The sequence below is a fragment of the Trichoplusia ni genome, chromosome 3 (assembly GCF_003590095.1).
Source record: "Trichoplusia ni isolate ovarian cell line Hi5 chromosome 3, tn1, whole genome shotgun sequence".
NCBI lineage: Eukaryota > Metazoa > Arthropoda > Insecta > Lepidoptera > Noctuidae > Trichoplusia > Trichoplusia ni.
In genome coordinates, this window is record NC_039480.1 from 4137686 (window position 1) to 4162309 (window position 24624).

Sequence of the window (24624 nt, forward strand, 5' to 3'; positions counted from 1 at the left end):
GAGTATGATAAAAGTATGTTTTTAAGTTGTCTACTGCTCTCAATACCAGCTCTCTTTAATTTGACACTAGATGGCGTTGTTTGGGGATTGATTATTACTATTTTACTACGTAATAAAACTCAGAATATTAAGTTATAAACATTTTAAAATATTCCCCAGTGACTCGTAATATACTCTCAACACTTGATCTTGGTCAATAACTAAATATTTAAAATTTCAACTCGAAATGTTTTTAAACAGCGGCCGTGTTTTATAAATACTTAAATAGTACATGTGCCATTTATAATGAGTCGACGGATGAAATCTGATACCGCACGCAGTGATTAAAACCAGGCAAGGGTGTGTTCGACTTGCACATAAAGGGTTTCGTGACTAAAACGGCAAAAATAACATGTCCGTTGTCAGGAGGCTGTCCTATTTTCCCACGTTTTTATACACTCACTTTTCTTGTTTGTTTGTCGTTTCGGTTGGATTTTTGCAACTTAAGGCACTTCCCAATAATAATTTTCAGGGTTTCTTCAAACTGGATGACAATGCAATTCACAACTATAAAAAAGGCTAGAACGATTTTAAAAAAAATGAATGGAGTGACATTTAAAAACGTGGGTATTTAGATTTTTAAATCTATAATGTTTTAAATATTTGTTATTATAACATAACGTAACAGAAAGACATCATCTGTGAAAATTCATACCGCCTGCGCCGTGACAGACAGACAGAAAGCGAGTCTCTAATAATAGAGTCAGTTTTATCCTTTACGTACGTAATCTAAAAATTGCTAAATCATTATATAAATTGGCGGGAAAGTTGACATCTGTCATTCTACAACTTTTTTAATTAGCGTTCTGTTCTACGTGATTAAAAGTTTGCATTTTGATGTAGAATTTCGTTTGAATAAATTCGCAATAAAGTTTTGTTAACATATGAAATAGTTATTTTAATATGTTGATGTGAATATGAATATGAATTATGTATACTGTAAATATTTTTAATGAGTATTACTACTTAATTTGTAATTAAGCATTCGAATTTTCTGCGGTTTGATGGTTAATTATTCCGCTATAAATATAAATAATAAATATGCGTTTTATTTTTACTTGTATGTTCAATTAGTGTTTTGTTTTAATGTAAAATGAGGTATCTACGTATGATTATTTTTGTATTCATAAAGAAAGAAATATGTTTTCATAAAAAAAAAATATTAAGTTAAGAATTGCCATTTTAAAATGCGTTAACGTTTTTGCATAACCTGTATTGTCAGATTCAGATATCTTTTAACAATATTACATTTATTTGTTGAAAACATTTATTAAGATAATCTAGTCCAGAGCTCCAAAATAAGGTTTAGTTTCTGACGTTTTCTTATCATAATGGTTGATGTACAACCTGGTGTCAGAGTTGAAACCGCCCGTAGACCTCTGACGTGACGCAACACATCCTTGAACAATTCTCAATTGTGTCTTCCTCAGGATGTTTTCCATCACCATTTTTAGCAAAGGATAATTAATTTGCAATACACACATTGATTAAAAAGGACATTACTGCGTGGTTTGGAACGTTAACCATCACAAAAGACGGACTTAAAGACAACAGATTCAGAACCTCATCAACACATTACCGTTTTTAAAATTTCAGTACGGAATCCAAAAACTAATGTAGTGCTGACATATCTCCATCGTATGTATACACGTATAACACATCCTAGATAGCGTCACATCTATCTATACTAATATATAAAGCTGAAGAGTTTGTTTGTTTGAACGCTAATCTCAGGAACTCCTGGTCCAAATTGAAAAAATATTTTTGTGTTGAATAGACCATTCATCGAGGAAGGTTCTAGGCTATATATCATCACGCTACGACTAATAGGATATAGGAGGTAAAGGAGGAGAGGATATAGGATACGATAATAGGAGCGAAGATACAAGATACAATGGAAAATGTGGAAAAAAACAGGGCAGATATAAATCATAACTTATATCTTCTAACCACGCGGACGAAGTCGCGGGCAACAGCTAGTTCTAGATAGCGACACATATTAAATGCATGTTGCATGTTCGACGGACCATGAAGCAAAGCGTAATTTCTACTCGTCTGACAAAATCATTGAGTGTGAAAATATAGTTTAAAACGTTCAAACTAGACATATATTCAAACCTAGCTGTTGCCCGCAGGCCCAATCGTCACAAGTTGAATATGATCCCACGGGAAGAGATTCGTTTAATCGGTATAAAAGTATCTGTATACCAAGTTTCGTGTAAATTAGTTCAGTGGGGTTTGTGTGAAAGAGTAACAAACATACTTGCATGTGATTATAATATTAGTAAGATATACCATTAATGTATGTTCATATAAAATTCTAGTGTCCCAGTGTACGTAATTAAACTCCTCCGAAACGGATACACCGATTCTCATGAAATTTTGGTATCATATTGGGTAGGTCTGAGAATCGGAGCCAGAGTCGCGCAGAGTATGCGCGAGCGATCCCGTGACTCTGGCTAAAGCAGTAGAAGGGGCCCGGGGTGGTGTTAGTCGGTAAAAGTCCGACATATCCACTCGCCGTGCCTTCGACGTGGGTTGAAGACTAATGTCTTGCGTTTCACCCCGGAAAAAAAATTAATTAAAAAAGGAGGTCTGAGAATCGGACAACGTCTATTTTACATAAATAGAGCATTTTTTTGCCATTTCTAAACAAATTTTACTGTCAACTGGTAATCTATCAAGCCGTCAAAACTACAAACAACCAACACAATTCTTCTTTTTCCACAGTCGGGTAAAACACAAAAAGCAAAGATCTCAATTTGCAATTAACATATTTTCACACGATATTTTCCTCAACCTTGCTAACTAGAAGTTACGGAATAAGGTTCAAACCATTGTACTGTGGTTTAGTTATTTTCTAGTTAAGTAACTTAACCTTGGAGTTATTGGTTAACTTTAACCACGTGGTTAAGAGTTATTGAGTTATTTATACTAATATCAATAACAGATCTTTTTATATCGCGATGAAGATAGACCAATTTGTGTTTTAATATGTATAATTTTAGCTGTTCATTGCTATCTTTTTTTACATAACTAGCCAAGTTCAAGTCGGATTTGCACACGAAGGGTTCCTTACACCGAAATACGAACAATAAAGACAGTTTTCTTTATTGTTTGTTTGTCGTTCCGGTTGGATTTTTGCAACTCAATTTTGAGGCACTTCCCGATAAGCCAGCAGGCTGTAATTTTCATTGTAGCTTCAAACCCGATGACAATGTAATTTACAGTACAATAACGGCAGGACCAATTTTGATAAAATTTAAACACATTTAAAACGTGAAATTTAAATGTAGATATTATTTTTATTACAGTAACTATCATGACAATCATTTATATTACCGACAAAATGTTATGCTCATGATTAGGGACTCCGGTTGGGTCTGAAACTAGTCGGGCAATCCCGATAAATACACGTGAGTAAACCGTTGCATCATATACTCTGAGTATTAATCTTGGTGGCACAAGCTTGCTCAGATTAACGTGACTCTTTCTTCCAAGGCTTGTCCAAAAACGAAACTGCATTTTGTTAACTCAAAATAAAAACAACATTGACTTCAAAAGAGGTTATGACACCAAAGTTTGTTTCGACATTTCTTCTCAAGGTAACCAGTCAGAAAATGTCGTCTCAAACTACGTTTAAAATGCCATGTAAATGCGATGACGTCTATCCTTCAGAATAAGCAATTTCATTTCATTTCATCACTATAAAAATGTATCAATGCATTAAAAATAGTATTAGCAATAGGATCCCGTTTTACAATTCGCGTCGGAAACTCTAAAAACACAATTAAATACCTTTCAAATCAACTTTGATAACATAACCTATAAAATATATCCTTCAATATCAGAACAGAATTGTTACAAAATCACAAATGATCGTTCCATTGCCGTCCTTTTCGCACCCGGTCACAATCGTAACGGCGTCCTTGTCTTTTGACATTTCCCGCCATGTAGCAACGGCCTGCTCTAATGTAACCTCAAATAAAATTGGTTTGTAATGAACCGCGAATAACATAATATACATATGTCGTTTTAAGAAGACTAAAGACAATATTTTACCCATATTAAGTAGTTAAGTCATTCTACTAATATCCTACTACTATTATAAAGGCGAAAGTTTGTAAGTATGGATGTATGGATGTTTGTTACTCTTTCACGTAAAAACTACTGAATGGATTTGAATGAAACTTTACCACAATATAGCTTATACTTCAGAATAACACATAGGCACAATTTTTGATGTTTCTAATGTGAGGTCGTAAAAAAACATATTTTTTGCGCTTACATTGCAAACGCTGACTGAATCCTACAAGATAGATAGAAGGCAGATATAAATTATAACTTATATCTTCTAACCACGCGGACGAAGTCGCGGGCAATAGCTAGTGTATTATAAACGCGAAAGTTTGTATGTATGGATGTTTGTTCCTCTTTAACGCAAAAACCACTGACCGGATTTAGACGAAACGTGGTACACAGATAGTTTATAACCAGGATTAATATATAGGATAGATATTTTTATCCCGATTTCATGTTCCCGTGTGATTATTTTCGCCACCTCCGTGGTCGAGTGGCGTACGCACCGGTTTCAAGGAGTCTCTAGCTCTGAGGTCCCGGGTTCGATCCCCGGTCGGGTCAATATAAAAATTAACATTTCTACATTGTCTCGGGTCTGGGTGTTTGTGGTACCTTCGTTGTATCTGAATTCCATAACACGAGTGCTTCAGCAACTTACTTTGGGTTCAGAACAATGTATGTGATGTTGTCCGCATTTATTTATTTATTATTATTTACTTCTTCACGCCCCAACGGGTAGTCGATTCAATGAAATTCTGTTTGGAGGTTGCTGTCAGCTTGAGTTAGCTGATACAAAAGTTTACAAAGCATAACATAGGTAAGTGTTAATAGAAAATAATTCTGATTGATAAGGGTTTTCGAATTCAATGTTAAGGAAACATTTCGTAATAATTTTGTGTTGGAAAGTTGATGTACGAGAAAATATGGATATATTAAGTACTGACAAAGGGTAAGGAGCTTTTGGCTAAACTAAAACTGTACAAGTTAATCGATTCGTGATTGGGTGATTATCTATGTCATAACGAGTTCCTCCGAGTTTCGGAAAGCACGGCAAATTGTGAGTCCCGGCTGTTGTTTAGACATCTTTGACAGTCGTTATAGGTAGTTAAAAGCCAGTACGGTCTGACCTGACTAAGTTGTCCAGGTAACTGAGTTGAGGAGGTCAGATATTCAGTCGCTCGCAATATGAGGTCAAATGACAACACACGTTAAATGAAAAAAGAATCAACAAAATCGGTTTATCCAGTCCGAAGTTATTTCTATGCATCTAGTTTCGCAAAAACAATCAATTCGTTTCAATAACAATAAAAGAAAGTAATCCAAGCCACAAATAACAACCAAAGACAATGGAATTACCGAATTCTGACAGTTGAAATGTCAATGTCAAATTTGTAAACTAATTATCTATGGGTTTCGATTGCCTTTGAATGAGACACGACATTACGAAAATTTCACACAATTATAATTGAATTTGCAAATACAGTGAGAAAATTTAAGGTAATGCAACCTGTCAACGGGTAAGTGAATTTAAAACAATGGGTCGAAAATTCCATGAGTGTTGCCCATAGGAAAAAATAATTTATTTCGGAAATAAGCGTTGTCATGTATGGGAAAATGATTACAACATCTTTGTTTGTGGTATTTTTATTACATGCTATTTAAAAATAGTCCTACTGCTACTTCATGCGACGTTCTTTTTTTCGGCAAAAGGGATTGTCAGACTTCTACTGACTAAACTCCACCCATGTTCCTTCCTTTGCCCTTCGTGTACCGGGGCCAAGGTTACCCTTTCGGACAATCCCGCGGCCCCGGTAGGCATCAGCAGTAGTGGGGACCGCCGTGCTTGCTGACATTTTCGAGGCGTTAGATTTGGATGGGATAACTTTTTAACAAAACGAGATTATAGTGGTTTCTTATGTTTACGCGAATGTTAGACATTGAAATGTAACTACTTTTACGGATTTTTTCGCGGTTTAATTTTAGATTTTAGTTCCCGACGTTTCGAAACCTTTGTAGGTATCATGGTCAGGGGCAGTCTGAGATGGCGTTCGTCTTGACAGAAGATGTTGCTCGTTCTACCTTCATATTTTAATTAATTATTTGTGGTCCAACCTACGCAGTACGAGCTCACTGTGTCTTGATGTCTTGAGAGTCGAGATCATTTTTAACTAACTCAGTCAATGGCCAAACAAAAGTAAGTAGCATGGTTTTTTACATTATGTTTAACTTTTCTCGTCTGATTTTTTTTATTTCATTTAGTAGTACGAAACTCCTCGTACACGCTTTGTGCTCTGGCTAGCACTTAGTTGTCCTTTTACCTCTATTTTCGTTTTTGTTTTGTCAGCATTCAAACCGACTTTTTCAAATGAGGTGGATTCATAACTATTATGTTAATTATTTAATAACGTTTTACTCACGCGTATTTATCAGGTTCGACTCGCTCGCCCGCTGCCTCTTCTGCTCATGATTAAGGACTCCGGTTGGGTCCGAAACTAGTCGGGCAATCCCGATAAATAAGCGTAAGAAAACCGTTATCGAAGAATTAACATAACATTGAAATATTTTTGACAATATACAAAGGTTTTATTGTCATATCTTAGTTTTCTAATCTAGAAAACGGCTATTATAAAGCAGGGGTCGTCAATCTACGGGTCGCGAGTAGGTCTCACACAGTTTTTTGAATTGAAGGAGTGGTTTTTTAGTTCCATACGCAAATATTAAAAACAAAAATGTTTAATTATAATCCTGCAATTGAATCCATCATCCATAGCAATGGCAAATAGATATTTTTTTTATAAAAAATGACGAGAATTTACAAAATTTCAAAGAGTTTTAATCGATAAAACCGTGATAAAATCCGTAAAAGTAGTTTCATTTCAATGTCTAACATTCGCGTAAACCTAAGAAACCACTATGAGTTTTTCCAGTAGTTACTTAAATATATAAAGTTTTTTTTAAAATAAAGTATAATGTTTTTAACGAGTGTAACTATTCTATACTCGTTAATCGATTCAGTACTATTTTGTCAGAATTACATTTTGTTTGACTATCTAGCCAAATTTGGATTACAGACTCAAAATGTTGTCGACCCCTGCTAAATACCGATAGAACACAACGCAAGTTAAATACACGTAACAATTACGATTCACAATAGCGCAGCACTTTCACTAGACGAAAATGAATCGAACATGACGCAACGGCCGCCATCTTGGGGCTATCCCCAGCGAAAGTGAATTCGCGATGATAAAAAATATTTGCAGAATCATACTGTTTGACATTTGGAATTCGGCGCGAAAAGTGCAAAAAAGATGGCGACGGCATTATTGAATGAAGTTATGTAAAATAATTTGTTGTTTTAAAACTTGTTTTTGAGACCGGTTCTAGTAGATATCAGCTACTGAGTAGTGTATTAGATAATCACGGTTGTGAATAAGTTACGTACATGAGTAGTTTATAAGGTGATAATGTTTGTCTGTTGCTATGACAACAAATAATAAAAATCTAAATTGAGGTTAAGTGACGATTGGTCGAATGCTAAATTTGATGGAGTTTTTGTTATTATGTTTATTGTAACTTTGTTTTTCTTTACTTTATTTTTAAAGAGAGAGAAGGTTTGCATGCCTAAACCTTTTCCCACATGTAAAAAGGCCTGTGCCTAGCTGTGAGACGTGTAAAGGTTTGGTATTATTATTATTATTGGTAAGATACTCTCAACGTATCGCGTCCAAATTTGACCGCATTTGTTTAACAATTAACTGGTTTTCTTAAAGTAAGCGTTATTTAAAATATGCCTGGGGTTTTAACATAACACGGTATTTAATTACATCTTGACATTGCTGAAAATTTGTAGGTTGTATAAATATATGGGACATAACACGAAGCAGCTGGTCAATTGTAAATCGAGGTTCAGCACAAAGGGTACCGTAAAATCTTTAAAAACAAACAAAAAAACATGTTTACTGTATTGGAACCCGTTTTAATAATTATTTAATTAAGTTTTAGATATTTGTTAAGAGAAAAAAAATAAACTGTCTTAACTATAACGGTTCACGGAATTCCGGCCGGTGACAGACAGAAAGACATCGAAGTCTCAACAATACGATCTGTCAAGTAGACTGCCATTTGAGTACCGGAAAACGGTGTGAATAGAAAATAGTGTTTTTTAAAGGATCGCATGATTTCCTTTCAAAAAAAAAGACTCTGTTTCTATCCACCCCTAAAACACCACGCTTACCATTTTCATGTTCTTTAATGATTTAATTAACATGTTAGACAGGGTGTGTACACAGTATAAAATAAATAATTAAATTAATTAACTCACTTATCATTAACACGGATAAGTCTAGACGGCTTTTTTACTCTTTTTCAATAATCTTCAAAAAAAAAGTTTGTTGTTTCGTCGGTATTTTTGTCACTTTAGAACTTTGGAATGGATGAACGTGATTTTGTTGATTTTTTTTTCACGTATCACAGAATAACTGTCATTTAGCTAATATAAATAGCTGATATGTAACACATGTCTGCATTCAACTTATTTATTAATTCGTGGGGTAATAGTGTGGGTTGTATGTTTAATAATCCTATATTTTACTTCATCTTTGTATTATTTTTTTAGCATATAACTGTTTTTTGTCCCAAATAAATAAAATAAAATAAAATTTGGTTCGTTAGTATTCGTTGTGATCCACGAATGCTTGTCCTGAGTCTTGGTGTCTTTGTGCATGTGACTTGAATGTTTGTGAAACCTTCCGCGACATAAGGATTAGATTTCTTAGTTCGGGAGTTGTTTTTATACGTAACTAGCTGTTGCCCGCGACTTCGTCCGCGTGGTTAGAAGATATAAGTTATGATTTATACCGGCCCTGTTTTTTCCTCATTTTCCATTGTATCTTTGCTCCTTTTAGTCGCAGCGTGATGGTTTATAGCCTAAAGCCTTCCTCGATGAATAGTCTATTCAACACAAAAAGAATTTCTCAATTTGGACCAGTAGTTCCTGAGATTAGCGCGTTCAAGCAAACAAACAAACTCTTCAGCTTTATATATTAGTATAGATGTATATTAGTATAGATATAGATAAGTTTTTAAGATCGGTTCTTTATTTATAGATTTTTAGAGAGTATTCAGTACTTAAAAGGAAAACAAACGTTTTCCTCCATTTGACTAATTAATTTGCCTTAATTGCATTATTAATAATATTATAGTTCTTGCAGCTTTGTAGGTACTTAAATATTAATAGTCGAACTGTACAGTGAAGAGCAAAAGTTGATAAAGACAATTTCAACTGCTGTATAAAATGAAAAAACAGAATACTAGGGATAAAGTCAATTTTTATAGTTTCGTACCCAACGACGAAACCACCGATATCTGTGCGTCTATCACTAGGATGTACCTTATAAACTGTGATAGACAGATGATATTTTCACAGATGATGATATTCCTGTTCCCGTTATAACAACAAGAATTATAAATAATCATTGACGTTTACGTAAAGTTACAAATTGTCGGGTGACAAATAAATTCGTGGGTAGCAAATAGCAACAAACAAAAAATAAAAAAATAGTACAAAATAAATTAGGATAGATAAAACTAATATAACCATTAATTAAAGGAAATTATATACAAATATACGCAATTCACAACATTAAAATATATCATAATACATATGTCATAAATTTATTTAATAAATAGCATTATCCTCCTCTCTCCTACTTTTGCTGTGCCCGACAGGGTCCATAATGAGCTGTGAACCTAGTTATAATTTACCACCTATGTAACATTATGGTATGCAATAAAGATTTACTTACTTACTAACTCAAAATCCGGGCATAGGTTCTTAGTCTGGACAAGCAATAAAAAAGACTAACCATTGAAATGAAACTACTTTTACGGATTTTATCGCGGTTTATTACAAATAATTAATTAAAATATGAAGGTAGAACGAGCAACATCTTCTGTCAAGACGAACGCCATCTCAGTTTGCCCGTGACCATGTTACCTGCAAAGGTTTCGAAACGTCGGGAACTAAAATCTAAAATTAAACCGCGATAAAATCCGTAAAAGTAGTTTCATTTCAATGTCTAACATTCGCGTAAACCTATGAAAAAAGACTAACTACTTATATCTAGCTTTATCCGGATGCCTGTCAAACAAGAGCTAGGATGCCACAGAGAGACAAATACACAGACCAGTCACACTTATAACACACCGCCATGTTTAATTCGAGATTAAAAAAATCTTCCATTCTCCTTTTGTAACCGACTGTACACAGCAATAAAACAAAAAAAACCTTATTTTTAAAAGCGTTTCTACTTTATGGTAATTAATTGTCTATTCTTATTTATTAGATGTAACAGGAAAACAAAGGAATGAGGATAATAACAAAGAATACTTATTGAAATGGAAAAATACAAAATATTTTATTGTACTAGTATTTTCTCGTGGTTTTACCCGATTTATGTTAACCTAGAGCCAAGTAGACAAGTTACATTACTCCTCACGCTGACGCTGTCGAATCACTTATACATTTTGCATGCTGAAAGGCAGTATATGGTAATACCATTTACTATTATTATAACATTTTTATGTAAACCCATAATTCGCTATAAAGAATTTCAATTAAATTGAAGACCTTTTATTACCCAAATTGGAATTTACATGACAATTAAAATAATAGCATTAGAAAGAAAGCTTATAAAAAGTATCGTACCTATTCAACCATTTCTAGTACTAAAAGGTTTTTCTACAATAATATCTGAAAAAGAATAAATCACAATATCTCCATAAAGCACTTAAGAGTTATGAATAGAAAAATATTTTTAAAGAAAAAGGAGTCGTTATACAATGAGGCTGAATAAGACGATACCTTTGCTTCAATTAGATTCGAAGAAACTAGGCTACCTACTTACTATGTTAACATGACGTACAATATTTGAAACAAAATGGCGTCTTTATGACGTATATATTTATATTTATATAACTCTTAACTTCAAAATGATTACACGAGGGTTTGTAAACAATTTTCATTATTACTCCCGCTAACGCTGACGAATCACTCAAATGTATTGAACTGACAAGTCAAAGTCACGTCACTTGTCGAAACGGAATGAATAACATATAATAGACATAATATACAAAATAAAGCGGTCGAAGTGAGTAACCGCCTTTTTAAGAGTCAGTTAATTAAAAACAATCTTCGTCTGAAACAATTTTATTAAAAACCAGGTATATTTTCCTCACTAAGAAAATCCATAATTATCACGCCAATCAAAAAACAAAATCGTTCTAAAATTCAATATTCAAACGTCGTACAAAATGGCGCCAATTTATTCAAGCAGAAAATTATTGAGAGGCACGTCTGAATTGTTGAAGTCGATCATCGTTAAGTAATTTCAGAAAATCTTGTTTTAATTATGATGGAAACGATAATAATCATTACGCTTGATATTTTAAAGGAGTAGAGATAGAGATTGTTTGAAGAATAGATGAATAAATTATGTTAAACTAGCGGTTGGTCGCGGCTCCGCCCGTAAATATCGCAGTAAATTAAGATCCCGTGTTTTTCTAAGTTGATTTGAACAAAAGCTATGTTACTTCTACGGTGCAAAGTTCCATGACGATCAGTTTAGTATTTTTCGCGGAAAAGCGTAACAAACAAACTTACATTCACATCTATACTCTATACTAATATATAAAGCTGAAGAGTTTGTTTGTTTGAACGCGCTAATCTCAGGAACTAATGGTCCAAATTAAAAAAATCTTTTTGTGTCGAATAGACCATTTATCGAGGAAGGTTTTAGGCTATATACCATCACGCTGCGACTAATAGGAGCGAAGATACATTGGAAAATGTGAAAAAAACAGCTCAGGTATAAATCATAACTTATATCTTCTACCCACGCGGACGAAGTCGCGGGCAACAGCTAGTTTATAATTTAAGTAAGAATAGCTTATCTTAATAACTAGAATTAAATGAACAGAATTCACGTCTCTTAAAACAAATGTCACAAAGGGATGACGTCATTTTTTTTGCAATGCCCTTCAGCAGGTTTAATCACAAATAATGGATACGTATTTTTTATTCTTTCCCGGGAACATACGTTAATAAAATTACGCGTGATCTAGCTATTTCGCATACGTTTTCGAACTAAAAGCTAATAAAATAAATAAAACAGAGGCTTTCAACAAAATACGGGTTTTTTGTTGTTTTATAGAATAGATATGCAATCCGCGAGGAGGTCAGATAGGCAGTCGCTCCTTGTAAAACACTGGTACTTAGCTGAAACCGGTTGGACTGGTAGCCGACCACAACATAGTTGGGAACAGGCTAGGCCAATGATGATAAGCAACCGGCGGCTGCGGCGCCCGAATAGATTTCGGGCTGTGAAACGAAGTGGGATAAAATAACCTTTATATCCAAAATTTCATCTACCTAAATATGGAAATTCATCAAAATCAAAATAGAATACTATTTACTCACGATAGTAGCTCTTATTGAACGTCAAAGTTACATAGACACCCGTATCTCCAACCCTTTACTTCAACGAAATCGGTTCACTCATTTACGAGTCAGGTAACACACAGACATACAAACATACGCATTTATATTTTCAGTGGGATGATACAAAACTCTTGAAGTTTACGTGAAATACGTATAAACGTGAAACCAACAAAAACTTGGCCTGTTTTATAAGCTTCAACAATAATAGGAAGTTTCACAAACATACAAATCACATACTTAAAACAAGCATTTTTGTATCACTCAAAAACTTGTCTTGTTAACACAACTAATGTCACATTCACGAAATCTTTCCCGCCATTCTAAAACCATAGACAACATTAGGTAACATAATGATGTAACAAATTTCTAGTTTATCTGTGGTGTTACCCCGCGAAGCTTTATATTAATACGCGATATTGGTTTTAAATGTCAACTGATATATTTTAATAAATATAAAATTGTAATATCGTGTTAAAATGTATTCGAGATTGATTTGTAATAATATTATGAAATGAATGTTAAAGCTATTATTAAACATCAATTATTCTAGCCTTCTCCCAACTATGCTGGGGTCGGCTTCCAGTCTAAACGGATTCAGCTAAGTACCAGTGTTTTACAAGGAGCGACTGCCTATCTGACCTCCTCAAGCCGGTTACCTGGGCAACACGATGGACAAGACTGGTTGTCAGACTTTCTATCATCTAACACAAGTAACCGACCGTCAAAGATGTTTGAACAGCCGGGACTCACAATTAACCGTGCTTGCTGAAACGAGTTCCTCCGTGAACTGGTTATGGCAAAGATGGTCACCCATCCACGGACCGATCGTAAACTAAAACCACTTTAGCTTAACCTCGGATAAAGAATTATTTAAAAAAATAATCTTATCGTATGGTTGATGTACAACCTGGTGTCAGAGTTGAAACCGCCCGTAGACATCTGACGTGACGCAACACACCCTTATACAATTCTCAGATGTGTCTTCTCCACGATGCTTTCTTTCACTATTTGCCAATAGTGTCTTAGAATCAACAAATTATTTTAAAAAAAAGTGAGTTTGGTACTTTCAATTCTTGGATAAAAATATTAAGATAAGAAGACACTTAAAATGATCACATTTTAAATGAAAAAAAAAAACAACCCTTTTAAGGGTATTGACACAAAACATTAATTGAAAGAGATCTAATGAAATCCGTTATTCTGTTTCAATTTAAAAAGGGTTATTTACATATTTTTAGGATTCAGTACAAAAAAGGTTCAATCGGAATCCTACAACTCGGCTACTTGTCTGTCCGTCTTCATCCTAAAAACCGTAATAGCATAACATTTGAAATTTTTACCAATGATGAATTCATGTACATAGCTGCTATGACAAAAAATATATTATTATGAAGATATTAAGCAACATTTCGTTCGATAAATTAGGTAGTTCGGGAGTCGATTTTTAAAGAAAAAAAACCCAAGTTACAAAGCAGAAAATTCGTAAAATTAATAGAAATTTTTATAACAGTCCACCTTAACCCACTCAGTTAGCACTTTCAAAATGACGTCACATGGGGATTTCCCCTTTATCATAAAAACTTGACGCGATGCGTCAGCTACTTGGGTGATAGGCGGTAAATTATTAGAAAAGAAATAATAAAAATAAAACTTTATTTTCAGACATAACATTCATAGAATTCAAAGAGAACACAAGCAGTCAATAAAGGTACAAATAAAATAAAACAGAAAGAAATTAAAAACAAAAATCTTAATATTCTATTTCACATATCTGAATGACGCTCTGCGAGTCGACATCTATATGTATGTAATGAGTATGGACTATGGAATTAAGTGACAAAAGCTTATTAATATTACCCTAGCTGTTGCCCACGGGAACATAAAAATTGGGATAAAAACTATCTTATGTGTTAATCCTGGTTATAAACTATCTGCGTACCAAGTTTCGTTTAAATCCGTTCAGTGGTTTTTGCGTGAAAGAGGAACAAACATCCATGCATACCAACAAACTTTCGCTTTTATAATATTAGTAAGATTATTAGGAAGCTTGATTTTATAACAATCATTAATGTATTTAATCCTTGTATCGCGGGAAGTTTTCAAACATTCAATTCACATGCACAAAGACACCCAGACTCAGGACAAGCATTCGTGGATCACACAAACGCTTGTCCTCACGGGATCGAAACCGCGAGACATCGCGCAGTTTGTCATACAGATCCCAACTTGCCGCGTGTGATATTCTCGCATAATACGGTTTAAATTACACAATGGAGGTTATAAGGAAAGTAGTTACATAAGACCAACATAGAAACAATGAAAGATCGGTGCGTGAGAACTGTGTAATTGTATAAAAGAAATAAAAAGTACAACGACGTGATCTTTGGTGCATCAAACTCACAGTTCCGTTTTTGGTAGTTAAGTAATTGCATTTGTAAATACGGTTTGGAATTCCGGCAACAGGGTAAAGCCAGAATGGTTTTAAAGCACCGCTATCTGTCTGTTACCAGGCAGTATCTCATGAATCTTGACAGCTAGATAGTTTAAATGTACACAGATTATGTATTTCTGTTGCCGCTATAAAGTGCCGTCACAAGAGATTTTAAATCACTTTATTCTCATTTTGCCGACGAAAAAAAACAAAAAACACGTATCCAATATTTTATTAAAATCTCTCTGTTTGACTAAACAGATTTTCTAGCCAAATACCATATTGAAATCGCTTCAGGAGCTATGATGCCGTTCACAAACAGAAACGTCAAATTATAACTCAAATATTTTTGCATTGCATATTAATAATACAATTTACTTAAGAATCAATAACGTACAAAGTTCAATAACACATAATAATGCATCTTTGTGTAGTTTTAAACAAACAGAGAACCTTTAGGTCACCAGAACCGGTTACACAAACAGACCTACAGATGTACCAGCACGTTTGAAGTAACATTATGGCCGTTGTGTGAGCGTGATAGAGCTAAACACGGGCGTAGTGGCATCTCTTTTCCACACTTGTAGTTATTATTTAGAACGTAGTGGTAGTTGTGTCCTTTGCTCGCCATTTTATGCTTGTACGGTTAGCCCGTAAAATCCAAATGCTCTGAAATGAAACTACTTTTACGGATTTTATCGCGGTTTAATTTTAGATTTTAGTTCCCGACGTTTCGACACCTTTGCAGGTATCATGGCCACGGGCAGACGGGCAGAATCCGTAAAAGTAGTTTCATTTCAATGTCTAACATTCGCGTAAACCTAAGAAACTACTATCCAAATACTCTTTTAGATTTCTTGATATGTTTCCGGGTAAGCGGAACGTCTTCAGCGTTGCCTATTTTTTTTTTTATGACAAGTCGGGACTTTGGTACTTTTTGAGTGAAAATAGCGGGATTCTTCCGTCAAAAGCGGAACAAGTTAATATTGTTACTAACCCATTGAATCTTGTTACTTTAAATAAAGATTTATTATTATTATTATAGTAAAACACGTACTTATAATGCAAACAAGTGTAACTTAATTCCGCGAAAAATGGATCGAGCTTTTTTTTTTAGATTCGTACTTGCTGTGAATCCGCCGCGGGTGACGGTGAACCACGCTACGCCAATGGTTTGAAACAATAATCTGGGTGGTGAATCCTACGAAAAGCGTACGGTCAAGTTCTCTACGAAAAGCGGGACCGACCCTGTCCCGAGCGGGACATTTTAAATTTGATTTAAAAATCAGGACGTCTGGCAACGCTGAACGTCTTTGACTGTTCCTTATACTTTGTATTGTTCTTGGAGGCAATAGTAGTAACACCGGGTTTGTGTCATTAAACAAAAAAAAACAGGATTATGATTTACAGCGACATCAAACGCCTACCGCAAGTCACTCATAAATGGTCAAGTGTATCATCACCAAAAGTCTAACTTACTCTCCCGGCGAACTACCGCCTAACAATTGATGATAACAATGCAGACCAAAATACAATTTATTTTTCAATTTTTCCATATTTTAAGACCAAAATAAGCCAAATCGGTTCAGCCGTTCTCGAGTTTTAGCGAGACTAACGAACAGCAATTCATTTTTATATTGTACTAGCTTTTATCGGTCGGTTATATCGTGTTTCCAAGAGAACTCTTCAAAAGTCCGGGATAAAAACTATCCTATGTTCTTTCTCAAGGTCAATTCTATCTCTGTACCCAATTTCATTAAAATCTGTTCAGTGGGTTAGACGTGAAAGCGTAACAGACAGACAGACAGAGTTACTTTCGCATTTATAATATTATATAGTAAAGATAAGTAATAGATAGAAGATTAATAAGATTATTGTCATACAATTTTCTGGAATTTAAAGTACGTATGTAAAAGTTGACGTAAGATTTGTAACATGTCAACTTTCACTGAATTTCTTGATTTCATGTTTTTTGGATATGTAATTAACCTGTCTTTTAACATTCTGTGTCCAAGAATAAAACGGATCCTATTGCTAAAGCCTTTGCTGTCAGTCATTAGACTTTATCTCTTGAATTATGATAACAAGACAGTTGAAATTCTCACAGATCATATGTCTCTGATGCTTTAAAAACCTTATTAAAATCAATATTGTGAGCTTGCTTACTAAAAACATGGCTTTTGTAGCTTTGTAGACGGTGCGGAATCCCTTATACGTGAGATCGAATCATACTTAGCTTATTGCACAAAGACACACAGTAGACATAATAACAGTTAATTTTGTCGTCAATTTATTGATACCAACAACAACACATAATTTAAAAAGCCATAGACAACAATTTCGGTAAAACGTCACCCATTTGTCAGAGAAAGCAGAAACAAACGCTTTATAAAACAGCAATTGTGTTTTTAAACAATTGACAATCGTTTTCGACAAATTAAAGGCGCGTAAGTGAATGAAATGACTACCTAACTGAACTTCTTTGTACTTTGGTATAAAAAGGATTATCATATTTTACTAATAATATAAACGCAAGAGTTTGTGAGAATGTTTGTTCACGCAAAAACTAATTCACGGATTTTGATGAAATTTGACAGAGGGATAGATTATAGCCTGAATAAGATAACCCTAATTTTGATTAGGGGTTTGATTTGCAAGCATAACCAGTCCACTATAACTTTTGGAAACCTAAACCGATTTTGTATGAGTTAAAGTTAAATTCTTTACATTATTCTGAATAAAAAACGCAAAATTAATTTTCCTTGAATAAATGTGTATAATACAGCTCCATAAAGGCGCCATTGTCCAAATTACGAGTTAAAAATTAAATTTGAAAGGATATACTTGCTTTCCCGCCAAAAATTTGACAGTTGAAAATTAAAACCAGTTTCGTTTCGCTCAAAATTTGTTGATAAATAATTAAATCATGGTTTGTTCATTATGCAACGGAATCAGAACCAATAATTGTCGTTCTCAAGGATATCTGGATTTATAGATCGGTTAAATACTTCGTTTCGGCGCCATTTTTCGTGCGATATTGGCTATAGACGAAGAACTCGATTTAAAATTTCGAAATCATTCTGATATTCTCGACTCGGTGCCCAGTTTTTTTATCTCGTTTATTTTCGGTCGGCTTAAGGTGTGAATTTATTGGGTTATTTTATTTTATCTGCTTTTTCTACACGTTCATTTTTGTAATATTATTTCATCTTACCAGCTAAAGAATAATCCTAATAAAGTTTCAAGCATATATGTATTAAAAAAAAATACAAATTCCATTGTATTTTGTAACATGATCTCGCTTTACCAATTATGAAATATTATTTACGAACCTTCCACCAATCAGGTCCCCAATATACAAGCAAAAGCTTAGTTTCTAACACATTTATTTAAAAAAAATGTAAAATAAAAACCACGAAATAAAAAATTGCTTATTTAGATAACACGGATGCCTCTGTGTTGCTACTTTTTTCATTGTGCCAGTCACTACAGGGCTTGTTGACAAATAACATGACTCCTCGCGCTAACGCTGACAAATCACTCAAATGTATTGAACTGACAAGTCAAAGTCACGTCACTTGTCGAAACGGAATGTCATTCATATACATTTGAAGTTAAAATTGTGTTTTAATCTAATGCGATGTGACTTTGTATAGACCGTAGAGCTTTGCCCGATCTCTGCCAATATTACACACATACGTTATCATGAATTCCTTATTAGCTTATTATCTCTGTTTATCTGCATACATTCTCATTATTAGCTATCAGAGAGGGAATATTGCCACTCTAGACGACACCCCATCGAATAGTGATATTTCGAGTAATTAGGTTCCGTATAAAAACGGAATGGAACACTATTAACAAGGCTCCGCTGTGTATTTGTCCGTTTGTCAATTGTAGATTGTTGACATTTTTAGATGTTGTATTAGGCAACGGTCGATACAGACATAATATATTTCATGAGTGTCATGAGTGACCATTTCCTTTTGATTTTATTTTTCTCTCGGTTATTTTACAAAACCCTAAGATTTTAGTCTCGAACATTACCAGTTTTTTTTTGCCACCGATTAACAAAAATTGATAAAATAATAAATAAATTATGATACTTCATCTATTTGACATAATATGATTTGACAGATTCACACATTTTGCACGATTATTATACTGCCAAGTCAAACGTGGGATCAAAATCAGAGCACGCAATAATCTTTTTGATTTCATGTGCGTACTACAAAGCAATCATTTGCCTAAAACTGTGATGATAAACATCGTCACAAATTTTAAGGGTGTTTTGCGCCACGTCAGACTTCTACGACGGATTAAACTCTGACACCAGGTTGTACATCAACCATACGATAAGAAGATTGGATCAGTCATCTCATGAAATACTATTTCAAGGTTTTGTAGACAAAATAATGGTCAATAGGCAGAAAACCTAAATTGTTTCTTTCAGTCATTTTATGGCGGGAATCGGAACGAATTTCAACGAATAGTAAAACGACGGAAGCTCGTGTTTATCGTATATGTTTATACGTACTCCTTACGTCATACGCCTTTTACACAATTATGGTGAACCAATTAGTAACAGGCGGCCATTTTGTAGGTACTGATTTTTATTTAACACCAAATTGTCAGGATGTATAACGATCTGATATGTTATATATTTCCTGCAATACTTCACCATATTCGGGTTTTTAATTAACATTTATAGTATATACAGCCTTGAAAGTAAACATCCTACATTCGCATTATATTAAACATGATTAAATAAGATAAAACAAAACAAGCTTGTTGTTGTTGACATAATGACATCGACGCCATTGATCTGCCTTATCATCTTATGCATAAGGCAAAGGAATTTAGTACATAATGCCACTAACGCATATTATGCCTATATTAATTAAGTTTACATAAACATAGATATTTCTTGCGTTTTTACAGTCACGCGAGACAAATGTACCGTGAACGTTAGTACTGCATCAGTAATTTGAATAAATTGCATACCAATTGCATTATTTTGCGTGTTCATAGCAATTAAACTGTCTCTAGCAGTGTGCACAACGCATGGCTGGTAATTTAAAACTGTATCTATTCGGGTAATTTCTTTTTCTTTATTTCCGTGTTTATAGTTATTTAATAAAATACATTTAGTTTTTTTTACAATAATACCTAGTATTAACGGAAGCAGTTTTGTTAAAGAACTTGGTATAGACCTAGTTTACTTAATAAAACTAATTTAGTATTTAATACACAGTTCTGATCAAATATTTATTTAATATCTAAAACAATTCGCTCAAAGCTAAAACTTAACACAAATAGATAGGAAACAAACTTTACTGGCTGAATGTCGATAACTTTGTCCAAATAAAACAAAACTTGGGAGTTTCTTTAGTCAATGTTCAAACTGTTTCACGATTCATGTCTTGCAACTCCAAATTGTGTACAAAAATAAACAAAGTGCAATATTAAATGCTAGCAGACAATAGTAGTTAATAAACATAGCAGATACGCTGAGCTAGTTATTTAAATCAAAGTAAACAATATATCTACGTAAGTAAAACAATTGAAGATTTTAAACGACAAGGATTGGACGGCTGTCTTGTTTAGTTCGAGTTTGACATAACCTATAAGAGTTCGTGTTAAAAGGTATTAAAATACTTTTATTCGTCTGTAATTACTCACTTCATCAGCTTTCGGATGGTTGTGTGTGCAGTGAACATGTTTATGTTCACTTATTGTTTCGCTAAACACGTTAAAACACTGTGATATCACAAACAACAGCACTATTCCAGTGTTTTGATACATTTTCGATTTACAACAAGATATTTCACACAGTTAAACTAAAAAAAACCTCTTTGTTTACATTTTAAATTTGAGATAACGTAATTACACGCGTTCACTCTGACAAATTCGAGACGAAACTAAAATATAATGAATGAATACGCGACGCGGCGTGAAGTCAGGTACATTACAACAGCTGATGACAATCGCGGCCGCCATTTTACTTCCTATGCGCTTTCTCTTTCTGGCACACGTTTCGATGCTTGGTGAGAACGAGAAGGAGATATGCACTACATTGTCAATTGATTTAAGACTGTATTCATGCCGTGATCGGGTAAAACAATAAAATTTATTCATGGGTTTTGTATTAAGATTCAATTTTAAATATTAATATATGTAGTATTACTGGTTTGTGGATTTTTCCCATGTACGCAATGGCGTATAATTAAATTAGAGCGTTTTCAATAACGCTTTAATCAACGTTTTAGCGTAGGGCTCTGTAACAGTTGGGTATTATTGATTTATTTACGCCATGCTTTTGAAGTTACGTACTTTAAGACAAAGGACGTTTTTATTTGAAATAAATAAAGTAATATTATTAAAAGATTAATTTCTATATTAAGGTATAGTTAACAACAGGATTTATGTTATTCAAATAACTAATCTTGGAAGTATGCGTTTTGCTTTGGTAAATTCGATAACATTCTGAGTCATTTGGCATAAAATTAAAAGCCATGAATGACGTCATGAAAAATACATTCATACTGAACCATAAATTCAATTTAGCATTCGCCAACGTCCATACCACGTTGAATACACCGGTTCTCGTCCGATCACCGAAGTTAAGCAACATCGGGCGCGGTTAGTACTTGGATGGGTGACCGCCTGGGAATACCGCGTGTCGTTGGCTTTTTGCATTTTTAAATTATCCAAACAAACATTATTTTGTTTAATTTTCAAATAACTACCTAATATTAATTTTCTTAGAAAACCTAATAATCTATTCGTTTTGATTATCCTAAAAACATTTTCATGACTGGCGATTTGTAATCAATTAGGATGGACAAAATATTTATACATATTTCTATTTACTTTACTAACACTTAATTTCCCAGTTATTGCGAAATTAATTGCCGGATAATTAATTAGACCTAAAATTGGCCCGGTAGTCTGTTATTTTAGAAATCCGTAATCCCGGTTTGCGACCCCTAGTGGTGACCTCATGAGCTAACCGTGTAATCTGCAAATCCGAATTCTGCTATTGGCAATGGCCGATGAATGAATGGCAATTGAATTAAATTTTAAATTATTCCTATTCTCTTAAGCATTTTGCCAATACTATAATTGGAAGTTAATTGGATTTGCCTTGAGTATACCGTCCCTTACTGAATTTACAAGTATTGTGTAAAAAAATGCTTAAGAGTTTTAAAATTTTAAGCCAAATTTCATTCATTCAGCGGCCGTTGTAAATAGCAGAATTGGTGCCCTGAATAGTATCTACAAATTTAATCCAATAGGGATGATGACAATTTTTTTTTGCAGTGTCCGTCTTGTAGTTTTTTGTATAATAATGAATATGTATTTTTTAATTTGTCCCGCAAACATAAATTGACCAAATTACAGTGAATGAAACTTACGCGTGACGTCACGATTGAGTATAAATTTTACTCCGTCGTTACGTCACAAGCCCCCTCTCCTAAACTTTAAAGCAGTTAATCTTTGTCAATTCTAGTTTTTCTGAAAAAGGAAAAAATACGTGTCTTATACTTTTCAATTATCTAACTGATGAACTAATGAGATTTTTTCTTTTTATACCCAGTCATCATCCCTATTACCATAAATTCATCGGCCGTTGTAAATAGCAGAATCGGGGCCCAGTTTGTCTGAATGTCACAGCCACTTTATTTAATGTTGAAAAATATTCGATAAACCGGTTTTATATGTGTAATGTTATTTGCACACCTGCATCTACGTAATTAGTAATTTATTACCACTCTAACGTTACAAAATATTGTATTCAAAACATGATTGATTTATTTTATGTTTCAATAAATAGCTTCTTCATTGGTTAAGCGGGGGAATCCTCATGGACACCCACTCCCTCGGGGGAGGAAATGGCTAGTGTCAGACTCTTACTGACTAAATCTGAACCGCGGTGCTACGCGTTTTTGTGTCGGCGTATGGCAATGCGTTGCAATCCTTCATACACTGACCGTGGGCTTCCACCGGCCAGTAGTGTGGGCCGGTTGGAGTAATAACCTAGGGTAAGACTGCAGAGCTGGTATGTCAAAGGTCTCCAGTATGATCCCAAGATTACAATTAGTCTTACTAATATTATTATAAACGCGAATGATTGTATGCATGGGCTTTTTTCCTCTCACGTAAAAACCACTGAACGATGATTTAGACAAAATTTGGTACAAAGATAGTCTATAACCCGGATTAATACCTACCTACATAGGATAGTCTTCATCCCGATTTTATGCTCTCTTTTCAATTTATAGCGGGCCCGTGGGCAACAGCAAGTCTAGTTTCCTATTTCTAATGCGATATTACTTTGTCTAGAAAATCCATGACCTTTAAGGAAAGCTATTACGTCACGAGTTCAATTCTCGTTAAGACAAATATTTATTTAGTCTGCTTTACTGAAGATATATTTAGAATTACATCGGATGTTTGCAATATGAAACACCCACTAAACGAATGTTATTATAGTCCCTGCAAATTGCTAACACCATCCGAGATCTTCATTTCAGTACAAATTTTCTATTGCAATTTGCAAACCAGTTTTTAATGCTTTTTAGTGTTTTATATGGTTACCGGCACGGATCTTGAGTGCTCGGCGGAAGAGTGGGCATCGTATAATAAAACGCCAAACAATTGTACTCGTCGTCTTGAGGTGCGTGCAACTGCAGCAAAGAACGAATTTCAACGAATCACGAGTGACGGCTATGACGCGATGCGCTGCGGGACAATCATTACACTTAGTCCGCCCCGCGGCTCACTTCATACCGCAAAAGGGACCAAAACATCACTTCGCGTCACACTTTCACGTCAGCGCTCAAGATCCATGCCGGTAACTATACCTAGAGTAAACGGAAAGACAGCGTGCTGCTGGGGAGTTTGTTGCTCTGTTTCTTCTTTCACAGCAAAAGCACTTAGATTGCGACGAACGGTAGGCGAAACTTTTGTGCAAACACCATTAAATGCAATATTCTTGCCCGTTACCAATTTTGACACAACTACCAACTTACCAACATTAAAAACAATTGTCTCGTTTATTTACGTAAGGACAGTCATACATAACTTTCACAACCCTATTTATTATTCCCACAGCATTGGATTACGAAAACTGGTCAATATGTCACACGACACCTGAATATTTTATATGGATGGGATATTTTACATTTATTGGATGCAAGTTAAAAACACCATTGGACGTTGACAGAGGTCGAATAGATAAAATGCTGTTTGGATATTTTTAGGGTTAAGTTTCGGATCGGTAGGAACGGATACGGAATTCTGTAGGCTACGGGCGGTATGTCACACGGATTTTTTTATGTGGTAGTCATAGAATTTATTTATATATTGCTTAAAGAATGCAAGAAATAAACGACTGATATATACAGTGTTATATTGTTTTAACTCGCACATTGGTAACTTACTTACCTGCTTACTAAATTCCACAAATTATACATAAAAAATATAGATAAATTAAATCCATATACACAAACAGATGTCCTGAGCGGGAACGAACCCGCAAACTCCAGTATCGCGGTCAGGGGTACTAACCACT

The 24624-nt window shown here is 34.3% G+C and overlaps 1 protein-coding gene and 1 non-coding gene across 3 annotated transcripts in view; one reads left to right on the top strand and one right to left on the bottom strand.

Annotated features, from left to right (window-relative positions):
• Positions 1 to 21018, bottom strand: part of LOC113508947 (leishmanolysin-like peptidase) — a 79869-nt gene extending 58851 nt beyond the window's left edge. Inside the window, exon 1 of one of the 2 annotated variants that reach the window (XM_026892159.1) lies at positions 20730 to 21018. In XM_026892159.1, the coding sequence (XP_026747960.1) occupies positions 20730 to 20852 (123 nt within the window). In that variant the 5' untranslated portion in view covers positions 20853 to 21018. The remainder of the gene's footprint in view (positions 1 to 20729) is intronic. The other variant, XM_026892160.1, reaches the window with a different exon arrangement.
• A 601-nt stretch (positions 21019 to 21619) lies between these two features.
• LOC113492413 lies at positions 21620 to 21738 on the top strand. Its single transcript, XR_003400499.1, has one exon. It is a non-coding gene; the product is annotated as a 5S ribosomal RNA (ribosomal RNA).
• The last annotated feature ends 2886 nt before the right edge of the window (positions 21739 to 24624 follow it).